Raw genomic sequence first — 17,222 nt, 5'->3', positions numbered from 1 at the left:
CATGAAGGGCGGGTTGGAGAGCACGAACAAGGCGGTAGTCAGCGCGCGCAAGGCGCGCAAGAAGCGCATCTGCTGCTTCTGGCTCACCATCATCATCTTGCTCATCGCCGGCGCCATTGTCGCCGCCGTTGTCTGCACGTCGGGCGACACATGCAAGAAGAGCGGCGGCGGCGGTAGCAAACCCCAACGCCGTGCCCTTGTCGATGTGCTGCTCACACCCCGTGCAGCAGATGGTGGCGCCTCCGCGTGGGCCGACTTTGCGCACGAGCGCGCGATGGATAACATGGCACGCGAGTTTGGCGCCTTGCTTTGATTGTACCTTGTGCTGCGCTCTCTCTATTTCTTCCCGTCACCGGAAGGTCTCCAACCTGCCGGTCGCGGATGGACCAGGGTGTGGGCAAAATCTGATCAGGCAGCGCCCCGTTACGCTTTCACGCGTGGAGCACCAGCCTTCAGCAGACAGATAGAGCTTTCCAACGAGTGGGATTGTGTACCATAATGAATACCACAAGTGATTGGTAGAGAGCGCGCGGTGCCGCCACCGTCTGCGGTTGTGGTGTATGTGTGGGCTTCGTTCGATAGTGCGCGTCTGAAGGCGAAAATGATCAGCCGTCAGGTCTCACTGCATACACATCCTCCTTTGCAAGCGAGGTGCGCGGTGCGGCGCTCTCGCCGATCTGTCGAGCGGAGCTTTCAAGTATGTTTGGAATATGCGAGCGCTATCCCTTACCTGGCTGCCAGCAAATGCATGTCTGAGCAATGAACCTAGATGTGCATTCGTGTAGAATAAAGAAAGCATTTACATGATTGAAAACAAAAGAGGCGAGATGCCAGGGCCTGAAGACGCTCGAAAAGAGGCACTTTGGATCAAGATGCAGCGATGAGCTTCTTCAGCTCTCCGGACTGGTTGATCTGCTGGAGAGCATCGTTGCCGCCGATGTGCTTGCCGTTGATGAAAATGTTGGGCACGGTGCGCTGCTGCGTCTTTTCGGCGAGGTAGGCTTGGATCTCGGCGCCGTGTGAGCCCTCGTTGTCCAGCTCGATGATCCCGATCTTGGAGGCGGGGAGCGAGAGCGAGCTGAGGGTGCTGTAGCAGAAGAAAACAAGCAGGGATAGGCGGTAGATTTGCAGTCAGGTGATCTCTCCAAGAATTGTACAGATGACGTGATGCGTTCAAATGCCTGTGCCTCGTGCTCTTGTTCGAGCTGCCAACTCAAGGAATGTTGGCGGCGCTGTTCGCAAGGCATGCAGGTACGCAAGTATGCCTTTAGAGTACTCACGCCTTGGCCCGCGTGCAATAATGGCAGTGGCTCTTGCTAAAGACGGCGACGATGTGCTCGGAGATGAGCTTTTCAGCAGCTTGCTTGGCGGCCATCTTGTCCTCCGGCGACCCAGATGCGTGCGACTTGGAGAGTGAGGAACCCAGTTTGGCTAACACTTTGCGTTCGCCTATTGTCCCCGGATCTTTTCGTCCGAGAGTAGGCGCTGTGTCTTATGCACTTAGGAATGTGGGCTGGCGATCAGAGATGTTTGTACGGGCCGTGTGTAAGAGGCTGCTGGTGGTAGGAAACGAAGATGGTGCTACCACTGCCCCCGTTGTAAACGCTGCCCCCACGTCATCCATTCGCCTCCGTCCAGCTTGCGACAACTCACTCCTTCCAACCATCCACACGCAGTCTATAATCTGAGAAAAGGCGACGGTGTTTGGAAGGAAGACTTTACGTGTTTTCATTTTGTGTAAACACATGCATCTCAGTCCCCACCCGTCAGTCGTTCGTTACAACATCGATCCAGCTAATTAATGCCACATGTGCAAGCGTGGTTTGGTTGGTCTTGGTTGCTTATAAGGAAGCATGCTTCTCCTGGAGACAAGTGGAGCACAGACTGAAAACACGCTCGGCGGTTTCCTTTCGTCCATGATGTTCGGATACCAAACATAACACAGGAGAAACGAGCGCGAAGCCAAGTCTCTGCCCTCTCTATTCATATTTGAGTACACAGTCACTACGCACACGACCCTGCGACCGACGGCACACCCACCATGTCCACTGTAGGCAAGCTTTCTCGTGAAGAGTTCCGGCGCCAAAAAGACCTCGATGCCGCCCGCAAGGCTGGCACAGCGCCGGCTGAGGTGGACGAGGAGGGCAATGCCATCAATCCGCACATCCCTCAGTTCATGGCACAGGCGCCATGGTACCTCGATTCCGGTCGTCCATCCCTCAAGCATCAGCGCAAGCCTGAGACAGGAGAAAAGACGCGTGTCGAGCTCGACGAGTGGTACGCCAGGGGCGAAAAAGCCGGGCCCGCCGCAACAAAGTACCGCAAGGGCGCGTGCGAGAACTGCGGTGCCATGTCGCACAAGACCAAAGACTGCCTAGAGCGGCCGAGGAAGAAGGGTGCCAAGTGGACGGGCAAAGACATTGCTGCCGATGAGGTGGTGCGCGATGTGAAGGGCTTGGACAAGGACTGGGATGCCAAAAGGGATCGATGGAACGGGTACGATCCGTCTAACCACAAGCGCGTCATCGAGAGCTACAATGCGATCGAGGAAGCGCGGCGTAAGCTGCGAGAGGAGGAGATTGACAAGCAGGGATCGTCAACGATGACGATGAAAGACTCTGCAGATCCTTCAGCAAACGCTGCTGCAGAGGCCAGCGCGCTGCACGCTGCGAAAAAGCTGGCCAGGAAAAGCAAAGCCAAGGACAAGGACAAACCCTCAGATGACGACGACTTTGGTACAGACTCTTCGGACGAGCAGGACGAGGACAAGTACGCCGAGAAGGCCAACATGGTTGGACAGAAGGTCGACACTGTCAAGCGTATTTCTGTGCGCAATCTGCGTATTCGAGAGGACCGCGCCAAGTACCTCTACAACCTTAACCCGGAATCCTCGTACTACGACCCAAAGACGCGCTCTATGCGTGAGGCTCCGGATCCCAACTTGCGGCCGGAAGACGCACACTACGCAGGTGATAACTTCCACCGAGCCTCCGGTGACAGCGTGGCTATGCAGAAGCTGCAGCTATTCGCGTGGCAAGCCGAGTCGCACGGGAACGACCTGCACCTGCAAGCCAACCCAACGGTAAATGAGCTGCAGTTCAAGCAGTTCCAAGAGCGTAAGGAAGACCTCATTGAACGTAATCGCAGCTCCATCCTTGAGCGCTACGGCGGTGCGGAGCACTTTGATAGCGTGCCCAAGGAGCTGCGCGACGGGCAGACAGAGAATTATGTCGAGTATAGTCGGACAGGCCAGGTCGTCAAAGGGCAACAGAAGGCCAAGCCGAAGAGCAAGTATGAGGAGGACGTCTTTGACCAGAATCACACTGCCGTCTGGGGCAGCTGGTACGACCTTGTCAGTGGCCAGTGGGGCTACGGATGCTGTCGCAGCACGATGAAAGGCAGCTACTGCACAGGCAAGGCGGGTATTGAGGCCACAAGGGCCAGCCAAGTATTGGTATCCAAGCCCGTCGCTTCCAGTTCTGCGCCAGTGAAGGTAAAGGCAGGGAGATCAGGCCGGGATTTCAGGAAAGAGAAATCAAATGGCAAGAGGAGAAAGCGAAGCCACGGTCGCAGCCGCAGCGCAAGCTTTTCGTCTTCGTCAAGTTACTCTTCCAGCGGCAGCAGCAGCGAATCAGAACGCGATGATCACCGAGATAGCAGTCGGCGTAGCAAGCGCCGACGTTCTACCTCTCACCATAGCAGACAGCGGCGGCGCAGCGATAGCTTCTCTTCCTCTTCGACCGGCAGCTATTCCTCGGCCAGCGAATCAGACGCAAGCGATCGCCATAAGCGCAGCAGTGGCAAGAAGCGCAAGACGGCAGAAAGCTTTGTCTCGCGCAAGCATCTCGGCGAGGGTGATGTGTCCGCCAAAATGGACAAAGACAAGCTCAAAGAGGCGCTCAAAGTGGAGGAGCGGCGTCAGGCCGAGCTGCGGCGAGGCGCCGAAGCCAGCGCCACCAAGCCGGACTGGCTCAAGGAGGCAGAAGACATCAACAATCGCAAAGGTAGCAAAAAGGGGTTCAACAGTCTCAACGCGGACGATGAAAACGTGACAGAGGAACAGCTTGAGGCTTTCAGAATGAAAAGGCAGATCTTCGACGATCCGATGGCCAACTTTAAAGATAACGATGATGGAGTGTAGCTTGCACGGCGAACCTCGTATGCAATTTGCTTGGGTCGCCAGAAAAGCCATATTGATGTGGCTGACAGATAGAGTAATTACAGCATACGCTCATAAAAAAGCATGTACGCCTTGCTCTTGGCCACCTCCTCCCAGCTTGCTCCACGAATTGTGTCGTCAGAGCAGAAGACCCAGCCGCGTCTGAGATCCCGCTCCTTGTCTTGTGGTACCAAGTGCTGGACTAACTCGTCGCCATTTTGATCTCGCGCAGCCGGCGACTTGAACCGTACACGGTCGGATAAGACGTAGGCGGTGTAATGACCGCTTGACATCGACCCTTGGCTGTAAGAAGTGATGATGAGCTGTTGTCAATCACTCATGCTGATGCTACGAGCTAAGAGTGAACTCACTGAACCACTACAGCGTAGAGCCGATACTGAGATGATGCAGGCGGCAGCTTGGGATGCTGATTATCTTCGGCGTCAGCCGCAATGTCTCCACCAGGGGCGTCAGATGATTCCGAACCTGGCGGTCTACTTGACGGCGATCTCGATCGCCACATCCACCGATCCATCTTTGAGCCGCTCGCCTTTCGCTCGGCTCTGCCTCTGTCTGCTTCCAGGTCCTGCTGAAGCCTCAAAGCCTCGGCTTCGAGTGCGATTGGATCAGAACTAGGCTTGAGACAACCATATCTATCGTATTCTTCCTTTGGCGGCGCAAGCCACGGACCGAGGTCTAGGAATTCCGGAAACGTGACCATATCGTCTATTTTCTTGAAACTCTGGGTCCCTTTGAGCGGGTTCAGCGACTGGAAGCGCTTGAATTGAATCACGAGAACTGGCGGCGCATGGGCAATCAGGTACCGCTTGAGAGCGCTCCGCAAGACAGTTTGCTTCTCCTTTCGACGCTCGCGCTCAGCTTTGCTCTCAACAGGTCTCTCAGGCTCCGTCGCTGACACCGAAGCAATAGCCTCAGAACCAGCTTCCAGAATGTCTCCAGCCTCACGAGGAACTTCAGAGAGAGGTGGCGCAGAAATCGGCAAAGACTTGGGTTGCAGTGTAGGGGGTTCCGCTAGACTTTCGATGCGCTCTAAAGGCGGGTGCGGCTTGTACGGTTGTAGTTCGTTCACAACTGACCCGGCGGACGAGCTTGCCTTCATGACCTCGCTGCCGGAAACAAAAACGAGATCGGAGACAGGTTTTTTGGGGTCAGACTCATCGTCGGAAAGATCATCCTCCCGACCCGAAGTGCTGGACCGCGTCTGGAAATGAGGCCGTGCAGTGTCGAGTCGGCCCGTCCGCCTGTCATGCTCGATGCGCCAGCAACGCTTGCACTTGAAAGCATTCTCCTCCTCCAGAAGCTCAGTGGATGTGAACTGGTTCAGGGCTGCCACGAGGCCAGTACCTTGTTGAGCGAGCTGCACCGCGCTCTGCGACGCCGCCGGAGTCGAGTCATAGCTGGACAAGGCCTTCTCGAATAGATGTTGAGGAGTGTTACCCGCAAGGCTTTTCTGCGCAGCAGCCGCTGCCGCTGTAATGACATCGCTGACGGTCAAAGGCGTATGCCTGCTGTAATGCCGCGCCCAGCCAGACAGCGATGCGCGTGCTGACAGAAGGTGTCCCGCTTGCGGTACGACGGCAGGGGCGCTGCTGAGGATGCGTGAGATGTAAATCAAGTGCGGCGCAACGAGTTCTCGTTCCACTTGCGTCTTGCTTTTCTTGTCCGCCTCCTTGAATACGATATGATCAGGTGTGTTGCGAGCACTGGACGGGGGGCGACTGGTAGAGAGAGCCGTAGCTGGGGCAAGTGTCTGGGGGGCAGGGCTACCATCGCGGCTTGGCGCGACCAGCTGAGCTGCATTAGTACGATTAGCAGCACTTTCCAACACGCTGATGATGTTCCCTCCGTCTTCCGACACAGGCGACTTTGCGCCGCTACGAGAACGGAAGAGGCGGTTGCTCAGGCCGCTAGGAACCCGTTTGACCATCGGCATGAAGGGCTTGGAATTTTCGGTTTCCGACTCGCTGTGATCCTCTTCGCACTTTGGCTCTATGCTGTAGTTAGAGAAGTCGAGTCCGCCGGCGCGTACAGGAACTGGTGCCAGTGAGAGGGTCGCCATTTCGGTCTCAGTACCGCTGTCCATCCCGCTGGCCGCCTTGTGCTCTTTCTTTTTCTTGCGCTGACTTGGCTTGCGCAAGCCAAAAAACCGATCTCGCACGACAGGCGCGCCTTCACATTCTCCACCTCCTCCGCCTGCTGCTGGCAGCGCCTTCAAGCTGGACAAGGTAGACGCTTCGGCGCTCATCCTTCGTCGGCGCTGCCCATCTAGCGCGCCGCCGCCATTTCCGAGCCCCCACGCTGCCCAGCCTTTCGGTTTCGCAGGCGGCTCGGCAGGGCTGGAAGAGCGCCAATCCGCATCTGCCTGGTGCCCATCTGATTCCGCAGAGCCGTTGTGGACCGCTGCAGCAGCAGAAGCGACTGCATCATGCTTTTGAGCGTCGCGCTTGGGCAGACCGACTGACTTGCGCGTTCGGGCGTCGTACGCGCTGACGGGCCGGGGCGGCAGGTTAAGGCTCGCACTCGGTGATGCCTGGTGGGGCGAGACGGGCCCGGAGGGCAGAGCGGCAGAGCCTGCGCCTGCACGAATGGCAGCAGCTGTACTCGCCGTGAAAGATGTCCCAGCCGCTGCTGCTGCCGCATTCGTGGGCGTTGACGATCGGCGAGCCCAGCGCTCTGCTAGCCGAAAGAATCGATCGCGTTTCCTTTGACGGGGTTCCAAGTCAGGACGAATCGACAGGGACAGGTCATAAAAGTCTTCGTAGGTGTGCGAGACCTGCCATCCAAAGGGTGTAGGGTGTGAGGGTTCACAATCTTAACAGGAGCATTCAGTTTCACTCGGACTCACATAGCCACAACCTTGGCAAATAATCATACTGGCTAGCTTTCCCGCGAAGACCACGTCTACCAGAGGGCGCAGCGGGCGTTCCAGCGCTACGTGCGCTTCATCTCCTCGTATACTCTTGATGCTTCCATCGCTCGATGGCGTCCCTTCCTTATTGCCTTCATCTGTCAGCGGCGTAGGACGAAGTTTTTTGATGACGTCGATCTCTTCCATCCGGCAGCTGTCCAGCAATAATCGAAGCACCTCGTGGCAGTCCTGCTGCTCGTAGTCGTTGTATTGCTCATAGGCCTTGCCTAGCGATTTTAGGAGCTCTTTCGGGTTCAGTGTTGTGGGCGGCGCAGCGCCAGAGCCGTTGGATGAATTGCTCGAGGGCGTGACTTTCCTAAGGAAAGAGGTGGATGAGGACGGATTGGTGTTGCTGTCAAGAGTGGTGGCCGCAGGCGTCTTGAAGTTCCATGTCTTGACGAGAAGGTGCAAAAGTGCCATTGTCATGGGCATGTCCGCGGCCGTCAGCTCAACGGATTTCTGCTCGTGACTTTGTTCATCGGTCTTTCCGTTTGTTGCAATGGGCCAGGATGGTGACTTGCCCCTTCCATACTCGTCGTCACAGACCATCAGCGCGGGGCTCTGCTCCCGCAATGCGTCCCAATGCATCTGCATGCGCCTGAGCACTTGGATCTTGTGCTTCTCTTCCGGTGTCGATGTGGATGCATATGCAGATGACTCTGGCCAGCCATCGCTCCCATCGGACGCGTCCGCAGCTAGAAGTTCGCCAACGGCGGGGCCGAGAAATTCTCCCGTGACGAGGTCTCGGAGAGCTCGCGTCGCACTGGTCGCTTGTAGGATTGAGTTGAGGAAGCACGTGTTCCCGAGATTGACCAGACCAGGATGGGAGGACGAGGCTTCGTACTCGTTGTATGGTTCGGATGAACGGGGAGGCAGGGAAGATGTGACGAGAGGGGAGATGGGCCCACCATGTTCAATGATTGGCAGCATTGGAGGAGGGAGCTGCTGTACCTCGGCGGAGATGAGGCCGTTTTGTAGATTGCTTCGATCGTCAGCTGGAGATGCAGTACCATCTAGCGGCTTGGATGGCGGAGACACTGACACGGAAATCTCCGGCATGGCAGAAGCAGTCATCGGCTGACCTAGTTCAGAACAAGGGCTTGAAGCAGAAACAGCATTTCCTAAGGTCTGCACATCCAGAACCACCGCTGCGAGTGCGGACAATGAAGTCGCTGTGGTGCTGGCGGTGGTGCCGTTGCTGGCATCTGTCTGCCCGGGGTGGAGGGATGATAACACCAAGCTGCCTTTTATCTCTTCCGACGCAATCTTGGAGGCACTGTGACCGTCTCTGATGCTGTCTGCTACCAGCGTGGCGGTTGTGCTGGACGTGCAGACCTCGGGCAAGATCATCATTGGCCTGCGAGCCTGATGAATGGCCTTGGGCTTGGTCGTCGTAGATCCATGTACAGTTACAGTTGCAGGCGCAGATGTCGTTTCTTTGGTGGCATCGGACAGCGCCGGCACTGATAAGAGCTTGTTATTGCTCAATTGAAGACGGGGGTCATGAGAGGTGTTTGCGGACGACGCCCAGGGATCTGAGGTGGACGAGGATGTCGGCCATGATGCAGGCTGCAACCCCGCTGGACTGAAGGAGGAGAATGCGGTGGACCCTGATGCGGAAGAAGAGCCGGAAAACGTACCCTCCACGCTGCCATCGTTCGTTGCTGCCCCGCCTTGCTGTTGCTGCTGCTTGAGTTTATCCAGCCGGGCAAACGTTTTGGCTCGCAGCGTGATCGTCCCCGGCTCGCCCCCGACCATTCTCGCACGTTGGCTTGGCTCGGCTGTGCTTTTTGTCGGCACGCCACTCGCAAGTGAAAGGCCCAGTTCTTCGCAGATATTCGAACGTGGAGGAGTGAGGTTGCGGAGAGGGAGCTTCGAGGTTGGACATCGATGATGATGATGATGATGGCTAAGAGGGCGAGCGTGCGCCTCTCGCCTCAGGGCGTCCACGCGCCGCCGTTGAGAGCACTGCAGCAGTGTGCCCTCTGTGGCTCCCTCTGTGCTGTTCTCCCTGCGGGCACAAGTGCTGTAGCTCGGTAATTGTTCGGCTCCGAGCCGACGACCAAACACTCCGTCAGAAAGCAAATCACTACAGTACCATACATGAGCCTGTCATTGACGTCGGCGACGATGGCGACGATGGCGACGAGTTTCTCCTCCATTACGTTAAACATCGCGTATGGGTCCCACACACTGAACAAGAGCAGACGGCCGGGCATCCTTCTCGCCCATGGAGAACGGTCTATTTACGCCCTCGCGGGCAATCCGCCCCGCATCCATTCAAAATTTGGCAAGTTCAGTGTGAAATACACATTTTCCGGTCGATACTCCACCACCATCCCCTGCCGGCCGCCGCATTCAAATCCTGGCGTCCTGCTCCTTGCTTTAGTTCTTTAGCTGCAACTCCAGAGACCATTCCCCAGAGTTTACGTTCTCCGTCACTCTGCCGTTTCCCTTCATCATCGCATCCAGCACACGCATGCAACAGCTATGCAGTCCGATCGACGACCCAACGGAGGCATGGCACGCGCGCGCTCGGCCTCCTTTGAGCGCGTCAGCGCCGTCGTCCGCGCTCTCGCACGGCCCCAAGAAGATCCAGAGCCGGAGACGCCGCGAGAATTGACCGCTTCGCCGTCGCCGTCGCCGTCGCCGTCACCGTCGTGTTCGCCATCACCCAACTCGCATAGCGGCGAGGGGCCGGCCACAGCTGACGGGCTGGGGATCGCCATCAAACCCGACTCGGGTCATGTTGAGTCGGAGATAAGAAGGCGCTGGCATCCAATCGATCAGCAGTCCCTACGCTCGCCCTCAGCAGCAGCCGATGACGAAGCAGAGTGGCAGCAGGGAAACGGGTTGACGCAGGCGGAGAAGGAAGCGGGTCGAGCCCGGCGGCAGGAACTCAAAGCCGGCAGTGGCACGAAGACCCGGCGAAAGACCAAAGGTGGCAGTGCCGGGCGGCGACGCGGCAGTCGCGACTTGGGCAACATCAAGCGCAAAACTGTCAAGCCCGCAAAGAGCTGGGAGATTCCACGCAAGATCTTTCACTCTAGTATCGGATTTCTCGTCCTCTATCTATACCTATGCCACCACCCGCTCGATAAGATTGTCACGGGCCTCACCCGCTTTCTCGGGGTCGTCGTTACCGCCGACGTTATCCGTCTCAACTGGCCCGCTTTCGAGCGCATCTATGAGAGCGTGCTAGGCTTCTTGATGCGTGAAAGCGAAAAGAAGCAGGTAAACGGCGTAGTATGGTACTTAGTCGGCGTCATCACCAGCCTGCAGATGTTCCCAGCTGATGTCGCGTGTGTCTCGTGAGTTCTCTTCCACCCGTTGCATCCAAGGTTGGCTATATGCTAACCTATCTCGCTTTTTATTTCTATCGTGCTCAGCATCATGATGTGAGTTGTTGTAGCTGACGCGCGCGTCTCAGCTATGTAGCTAATATTGCCCCCCCGTCTGGCTAGCCTGTCGTGGTGCGACACTTCTGCCTCCGTCTTCGGGCGCCTCTTTGGCAGGCACACGTCCGCTTTGCCATCGCCTCCATTTGCAGCGCGCAAGTCACTCGCTGGCTTCCTCGCCGCAGTCATATCCGGCTCGCTCACCGCATTCGCATTCTGGGGAACATCCGTCGCTTTTCGCGGGGAACGCGCCGACGGGCTCAGCTGGGCTCCCGACCGGCCCGCCATCTTTGGCACGGCCAACGCACCAGGCCCGCACGGTACTGGCTGGTCAATCCTTGCACACGGGATTTCGGGTCGCAAGTGGTGGGACGCCGGGTTGGGCACCAGCAAAGGCTCATCATCCACGTCGTTTGCCTTCCCTGGCAATGCGGTCGCCGCTGCAGTCGGCAGGGTTGGCAGCACTGCAGCACCTGCAACGCCACGATGGCTTTCCGCTTCTTCGGTACCTGCTATGCCGCTCTGGTTGCTCTGTGCAGGTAGCGGCCTCGTCGCTGGCGTGGCTGAAGGCCTCGAGCTTGGTGGGATCGACGACAACCTTAGTCTGCCAATTCTGTCAGCCACAGGTATCTGGGGCCTTTTGTGGGCCTGGGGGAGGGTGGTCACGTGTTGGGTTCGTTGAAAATCCAAATAGATGCTACTTCAGATACTATATCCCCGTCTAGCATTTAATGTAAGTCGCAACAAGATTGTATTGTATTATATCGCTAAACAACACTGGACCGAAAGAGGTTGCGAGAGACACGCTGATATATTGCCTAGAATCTCAAGTCTGGATCTGTTCAAAGTCAAAGATGCGCGCATCTCGCTCCCATGTATACATGTGCTGACGAATGGAGCCGCCGATTCAACACCACGAAGTCCTGCTCATATGCCAATTCAAGCTCTAGAAAGCACGAGCATGAACGTGAGCAGCTCATCTACGTGACTTCTCTCCTGCGGCGCAACTGACCCTTGCCCCTCATTGACAAGTTCCAGATCATTTTGCACTCGGCTGTAGCCAGGCTGTTTCGCCTGCCGTCTGCGTCTGACCCACACTCAAATGAACAGAAGCATCACTACCAGAAGCAAGGAAGAAATAGTGAAATTGAAGACTCCTCGCTCTTGCCACATGACGCCGCAATTTGCATGCATCCCAATCATTTTTGCGGGCCTGCACTGCAGGCACGCTGTAGTCTGCTTGTAAGGCTGCCTGCAACACCGCCCACGAACATCATCTCGTCGCCTCGAAGTAAAGGTGATCGAGGGCTGCTCACCCGGTTGTGTGCCCTTTCGCAAGAAGCCGACAGCCTACGGGAGCGGACTCCAAGCCAAACGCGGGTCGAGCACAACAAGTGTTGCAGGAGGGTACCACGAAGCCAGCCAGGGATGCTCACAGCTTCCCCTTTCGTGTCGAAACCACCTCGGGATAAGACTACAACGCTGAGCAGGTTGCACGCCACGAGATTCTCTCAGAGCAATGGACCTTCTCCGAGGTACGGGCGGTCAGAAACTTGTGTGGGCCAAGTCTCCAGAAGGAAATGCGAATTGTTCCCACTTGGGGCAGAAGTCATACCTATATTCAGCTGCGGCGTGAAAGACGTAGCTCTCATTGACCCTGCTCTTGCATTCGCAGCCTGTGTCCATTTGATGTGAACATGCGGCCTGCTCCACAGGAAGTTCATAGATGGAGTAAACGCTGTGACTGAAAGTTTCCAAGCAAATGTATTGCTGTCGCTAACGTCTGGATATAATATGTTTGCTGACGTTTTATCGGGCGAGCAAAGTTCAACTACACGTCAATAGTAAGCAAGAAACCAAGGCTGTAAGCCTTGTTGCAAGGCCCAACTACAAAACTTGGCCGGCTTGGCATCATGTGACTCCTTAGAGCTTGGCACGCCCAACATCTCATCATCACACCGCTGATCGTCCCCTCCTTCCTTTCTCTTGCACAGCAACAATTTAACTAGCCAAAGCACGCGTGCAGCCTATGACCCCAGTGCTTGACCGTGTTTGCAAGGAATGAAGTTGGTCATTTCCTCAAGTCGAGATAGATACACGGCAGCAAGATGAAAGTAGATGAACGAATGCGCAGCCCACTCTCTTGTTTCAGAATCTTACCAATCAAGCATTTGCTGTCATTTCCCTCGTGGCTACGTGCGACGGTGGCTAGCGGGGTACGACGGTGGCTGGCGGGGTGCGACGGTGACCTTCGTAGTTGCTTCCCCTCTTGACTCCATTGTTCGAGTTGAACCAAGCTTGATGGTCGCGGGGTGCTTTGACGAGGGTCATATGGCAATGTTGGCTTGATGCTGGACGCCTTTTGCCTATTGAGACTCATCGAATGAAAACGCCAGGCTCGATGCTCAGCAATTCATTCCTGGGGGTTCCATCGTAGTTCCCTGTGATAGGCGCATGGTCGCTGAGGAAAGTGAGGGTACCCTCGCGCTCAAGATTGAGCTGCATGTCTACGAGGCCTGCGGTGTGGCCAGGGAGATTGTGAATGGTGATTCTTGGGAAGCCCTTAGGTGACGTTGATTCAACAATGAGTTCGTAGCAAGAGAAAATGCAAAGCCTTCAACATATGGTCCGCATGCAGAAAAGAACTTGCCTTGACTGTGGAGTCATCGAAAGTCTTCCAGTTGAGGTCAAGACCTGGCAACACGAATTTGAGTACGAGTGACTCGTCCTTGCATGAACATCTCTGATCATAGTTACGTACTCAAGTAATGCTTCATCCCGATACCCAAGTCGGCACCTGTCGCGCCGCTTTAGAAGGCACTTTCAAGCTCTGCGCGATGCACGGTGATGGCGGTCAAACCAAGCTGACTTTCAATCAATCTGGGAAGTTAGAATGGCACCTACAAAGTGTATGGACTACCTCTAGGACATACGTTCCAATCCAGTTGACCAGGCCGCCGGCATGGTCAAGGTGTAGGTGGCCCATAGTGCTGTGTTTGACGTGCTTAATGACATATCTATCTTTTTTGGTCGCCTGGTCAAGCTCGTGTTCCTTGTCATAGCGTACATGCACAAAACGTCAGAAATGACTGGGCCCCAAAGCCTTTGGTAGAGGCGGCAAATGGTTAAAACCAGCAACTGGTGTGGTCGGCAGCAAGATCATTATCACGGGGGAGCATACTTCAGATCCCAGTAGGTACATACCTCTGGATAGACCTTGCCGCAGCCCGTCCTACAGAAGATGAGGCCGGCCGTGGAATGAGCAATCAAAACGGCGTACACGACCATTCCCTGCGCTCGGGCTTGTTCAGACAAGGTGCGAAGAAAGAGTTCAGCAGGGGAGCCTAGTTCTGCAGCGAGCTGGACAGACCTTTCCATTGGAGTCTTTCGGGTTGCTCATGGGTCAACGCATTGCCGCCACCCAGAAACCAGCTTGCATCAGCTTCCAAAAATGCACTACAAATCTGACATAAAAAGGGATACCAAACTTGGTGCGGAGATGAGGGTGCAACCACGTAGGGAAACTTGCACACAGATATGAAGTGCTTACCACAAATGCCTTGGTTCCCTTGGGAACTCGGTTCAGGGCCTAGAATGAGCACGAAAAGGGGTCGGGTCGGCAGCCTGGCTTGAAAGTACATTTAGTCATTCATGAGCGTATCACATACCAGCGGGAGAGCCAAATGGCGTCCGCCTTTTGCTGGGATAGCTGCAAGGATATGTGTCCCACCGTCTCACCAACATGGCCCTAACAAAACACCACCGGTGTGCATCTGTTTCGTGTCGCACTTGATAGTTTGATGTCATGGTGAGTAGCTCGCTCTTCCTTGCTTTGTGTCTTAGGGAATGTCGACCTGGTTGAACAATCAAGGGAAGCAGCAAGTGCGAGCAATCGATATCATGGAGTTTTATGGAAGGAATGATGAGCGTCGTAACCGAAAGGCGTTTGGCACATGCCACTTGAAAGTATTGGATCCCAAAGAGCCAGCCGACAAACATAAAAATCGATCAATCCCGATTTGCATTGAGAGCTGAAGGTTCGCATGGATTGTACCAAGTCTACCAGGTCTATACAAGGTATGCACCAGGCCCTCGAGCACCTCGTCGCTGGTCCTTGGGTCGCTTTGCCATCCGTGGGACGTGGAGGATGTTGCCAAGTCAGGCTGATACCCCCGTATGTCGCGGCTGGTCCCATTTTGAGGGAAAAGGGTAGGGAGGGAGGAGACGTCTGATTCACCTAAGGTTTAATATTTTGGAAAAGTCCACCCACACACTCCCTTCGATGGTTCTCATATTGTCCTATTGCTCAATGAATCGACCCGCGAACGAGCAACTCCCACTATTATTTAGTCCATCTCCAGACCGGCGAGGGCTCCGAATGACCGTATCCCCTCCGCCAATCACATCCATGGTGTCATCGCAAGGCTCGGTGGCCTCAGCCTATCACAGACGTGGGTGACTCTCCAATCACACTACTTGCCTTCAAATCTGCCAGCGATCAACATCGGTTAAATTCAATTAAACAAGCCTTGCCGCCTGTGTGTTTGCCTTGCGTCGCCACCAATCTCTTTCCGGGTTTGATTTAATTCTTCTTGCCATCACCAACGGCCACAAAGGCTGAACGCGAATAGGCTGGGCATCACAAGGGTATGTGTGAATCAGTGAGACTATGAAAGCAGACAGAACAAAGAGAATCGCATACAACCATACCCGGAGGGTGATGACAGCCGCGAAGTTTCGAAGTGACAGGATGCTGGCTTTCGTGTTACTCAAGGACTTCGTGGGAGGCGCCTTCTAGACTGATGCCGCAAAAAGAGGGTCATGGCAGTGACTTGTGCATGCCTAACGCCGGTAAGAATAGTTTAAGTCCGTCAAGAAGCGGGGCGTCGCGGACAGCTTGTAGCGCGGGCCGCGGCTATTCGTGGTGTGCTGACCCCATTGGATCCGTTCAGAGTAGATCAAAGAAAATAGCCGATGGGGCTGGCGACATCACTATGTTGTTCGCAGGAGGAAGTTGTGCTCGCAAGCTGCAAGCCGGCAAAAGGATGCGTGAACCTCCTCTGAACACTCCCCTACACACGAGTTTGGACTCACATCCGGCTAGACATCCGGAGCCGGCAGGCGGGTGGCGAGACCCGAGACTGTGAGTTGGGGTGGAGAATTGCCTGTCGCCCGTGGCTGTGCGCGGACTGCAACATGGAGCATGGCGCAAAGTTGCGCCGCACTGCGCCGCCCATACGAGTGACATAGCTTCCATGCTAGCAAGCGTTTGTAGTAGAGTAGCACGCAAGCTGCTTTTGTTGCATACCCTGGCACCCTTAAGTGTATATATATATATTTGACCGGCTCCACAGTCCACAGACTGGAGACACCTATGCTCTCGTCAATGCGTTCCAGGTCCAGCTTGCTCTGTGACATCCGATGGAACCATAAGCAGCATCTGGCGCCGCTTTGCCTAATCCTTCATCCCTCCATCTCACCCTTTCGCCATGGCTGTTTCGCAAGGCCAGGCGGCTGAGCACCGGCCGATCCCCCAGCCCCCGGAGCGTTTCTTGACCGGTAACCTCACAGATATCCACTCCACCGAAAGCCTTCCCGACCTGGTTCGGCTCAGCGCGATTTACGGCCCTATTTACCAGCTTCATCTGCTCGACCAGTACATCGTCTTCCTCTCCAGTCATGAGCAAGTCGACCACGTCTGTGATGAGGGCAAGTTCGAGAAGGGTATCAGCCCCCCCTTGCGCGAGGTGCGAGACTTCGCCGGCGACGGCCTTTTCACAGCCTTTGGAGATGAGCCCAACTGGAGTCTCGCTCATCGCATCCTAGTTCCTGCCTTTGGACCGCTGGCCATCCGCAAGATGCAGCCCATGATGATGGACGTCATCAGTCAGATGCTTCTCCACTGGGAGCACCATGCTGGTCAGCCGTTCGAAGCTGCAGAGCAGTACACCAATCTTACCTTTGTGCTTATATCTACAGCATGCGCTAAAGGAATGAAAGCACAGTTCTGACCCTTTGCTTTCCCTTCTATGCTTACGCTGCAACAGGACACAATCGCCTGGTGCGCCTTCAAGTACCGCTTCAACAGCTTCCATTCGGCCACTTCACACCCATTCATCAGCACAATGGTCTCCTTGCTCAAAGGTAAGCATACCTGTTGAAGCCTTCACTCTGAGCGGAGTCCCGCTAAAACGCCTGCCTGACCCGCTCAGAATCTAGCGCGCGTGCCAAACGCCCGGGCATTCTCAAGAAGCTGATGTTTATGAGCGACGCCGAGTATACTCGCAACATCCAAGCCTTGCACAAGCAGTGCGACGAAATCATTGAGGCCAGATGCAAGTACCCAGACCCTGATGCGCATGACTTGCTCAACAACATGATCTTGGACCGTGACCCTTCGACGGGAGAAGCGTTGTCTGACGAGAACATCCGTTATCAAATGGTTACCTTTTTGTGAGTGCAAGCGGCAGTTTCACAAGAGGAGTAGATTATAGTTGACACTCTCTCCGGCTGCGGCGTGTGCTTGTATCTCCTCCAGGATCGCCGGCCATGAGACCACCTCTGGCTTGCTCTCCTTCGCCACTTACTTTATGCTCAAGAACCCGGCCATCTTCCGCAAAGCACGCGAGGAGGCGGACAAAGTGATTGGCGAATCGGGTGGCGACATGATGAAGATGAACGCAAACAAGCTCAAATATATTGACGCCATTCTCAAGGAGACCCTCCGCCTGTGCCC

The 17,222-nt window shown here is 55.5% G+C and overlaps 8 protein-coding genes across 8 annotated transcripts; 5 read left to right on the top strand and 3 right to left on the bottom strand.

The window, feature by feature from the left end:
- On the top strand, positions 1–530 carry K437DRAFT_276904 (uncharacterized protein; the record flags this gene model as incomplete). The annotated part of the gene is made up of 1 exon (XM_013384469.1): positions 1–530. A coding segment is annotated over one exon (313 nt), but the record flags the coding sequence as incomplete, so codon positions are not given.
- Positions 531–867: 337 nt separating this feature from the next.
- K437DRAFT_229978 (glutaredoxin) lies at positions 868–1,375 on the bottom strand (the record flags this gene model as incomplete). Its single annotated transcript, XM_013384468.1, has 2 exons — positions 868–1,087; positions 1,281–1,375. The coding sequence occupies 2 exons, from the start codon at positions 1,373–1,375 to the stop codon at positions 868–870; spliced, it is 315 nt and encodes a 104-aa protein (XP_013239922.1).
- Positions 1,376–1,845: 470 nt separating this feature from the next.
- K437DRAFT_260255 (uncharacterized protein) lies at positions 1,846–4,265 on the top strand. The gene has a single exon (XM_013384467.1). It carries the CDS (start codon positions 2,042–2,044, stop codon positions 4,139–4,141), a length of 2,100 nt encoding a protein of 699 aa, XP_013239921.1. The 5' UTR covers positions 1,846–2,041; the 3' UTR covers positions 4,142–4,265.
- Positions 4,086–8,887, bottom strand: K437DRAFT_260254 (cysteine proteinase). The gene is made up of 3 exons (XM_013384466.1): positions 7,026–8,887; positions 4,531–6,953; positions 4,086–4,462 (listed from the first exon to the last, which is right to left on the bottom strand). The coding sequence occupies exons 1-3, from the start codon at positions 8,844–8,846 to the stop codon at positions 4,219–4,221; spliced, it is 4,488 nt and encodes a 1,495-aa protein (XP_013239920.1). The 5' UTR covers positions 8,847–8,887; the 3' UTR covers positions 4,086–4,218.
- Positions 8,888–9,443: 556 nt separating this feature from the next.
- On the top strand, positions 9,444–11,615 carry K437DRAFT_64083 (uncharacterized protein). Its single transcript, XM_013384465.1, has 4 exons — positions 9,444–10,399; positions 10,478–10,486; positions 10,553–11,453; positions 11,519–11,615. The coding sequence occupies exons 1-3, from the start codon at positions 9,579–9,581 to the stop codon at positions 11,166–11,168; spliced, it is 1,446 nt and encodes a 481-aa protein (XP_013239919.1). The 5' UTR covers positions 9,444–9,578; the 3' UTR covers positions 11,169–11,453; positions 11,519–11,615.
- On the top strand, positions 10,978–12,330 carry K437DRAFT_64174 (uncharacterized protein). The gene is made up of 2 exons (XM_013384464.1): positions 10,978–11,453; positions 11,525–12,330. The coding sequence occupies exons 1-2, from the start codon at positions 11,181–11,183 to the stop codon at positions 12,179–12,181; spliced, it is 930 nt and encodes a 309-aa protein (XP_013239918.1). The 5' UTR covers positions 10,978–11,180; the 3' UTR covers positions 12,182–12,330.
- A 364-nt stretch (positions 12,331–12,694) lies between these two features.
- Positions 12,695–14,293, bottom strand: K437DRAFT_279828 (uncharacterized protein; the record flags this gene model as incomplete). Its single annotated transcript, XM_013384463.1, has 9 exons — positions 12,695–12,801; positions 12,967–13,048; positions 13,143–13,180; positions 13,248–13,283; positions 13,391–13,538; positions 13,691–13,788; positions 13,857–13,942; positions 14,020–14,075; positions 14,225–14,293. The coding sequence occupies 9 exons, from the start codon at positions 14,291–14,293 to the stop codon at positions 12,695–12,697; spliced, it is 720 nt and encodes a 239-aa protein (XP_013239917.1).
- A 1,566-nt stretch (positions 14,294–15,859) lies between these two features.
- K437DRAFT_64145 (cytochrome P450) lies at positions 15,860–17,222 on the top strand. The gene is made up of 4 exons (XM_013384462.1): positions 15,860–16,449; positions 16,534–16,630; positions 16,706–16,939; positions 17,025–17,222. The coding sequence occupies exons 1-3, from the start codon at positions 15,976–15,978 to the stop codon at positions 16,741–16,743; spliced, it is 609 nt and encodes a 202-aa protein (XP_013239916.1). The 5' UTR covers positions 15,860–15,975; the 3' UTR covers positions 16,744–16,939; positions 17,025–17,222.

The sequence above is a fragment of the Tilletiaria anomala genome, assembly GCF_000711695.1.
Source record: "Tilletiaria anomala UBC 951 chromosome Unknown K437scaffold_185, whole genome shotgun sequence".
Lineage (NCBI taxonomy): Eukaryota > Fungi > Basidiomycota > Exobasidiomycetes > Georgefischeriales > Tilletiariaceae > Tilletiaria > Tilletiaria anomala.
Note: the sequence above shows the minus strand (reverse complement) of the source record. Positions and strands in the feature narration are given on the sequence as shown.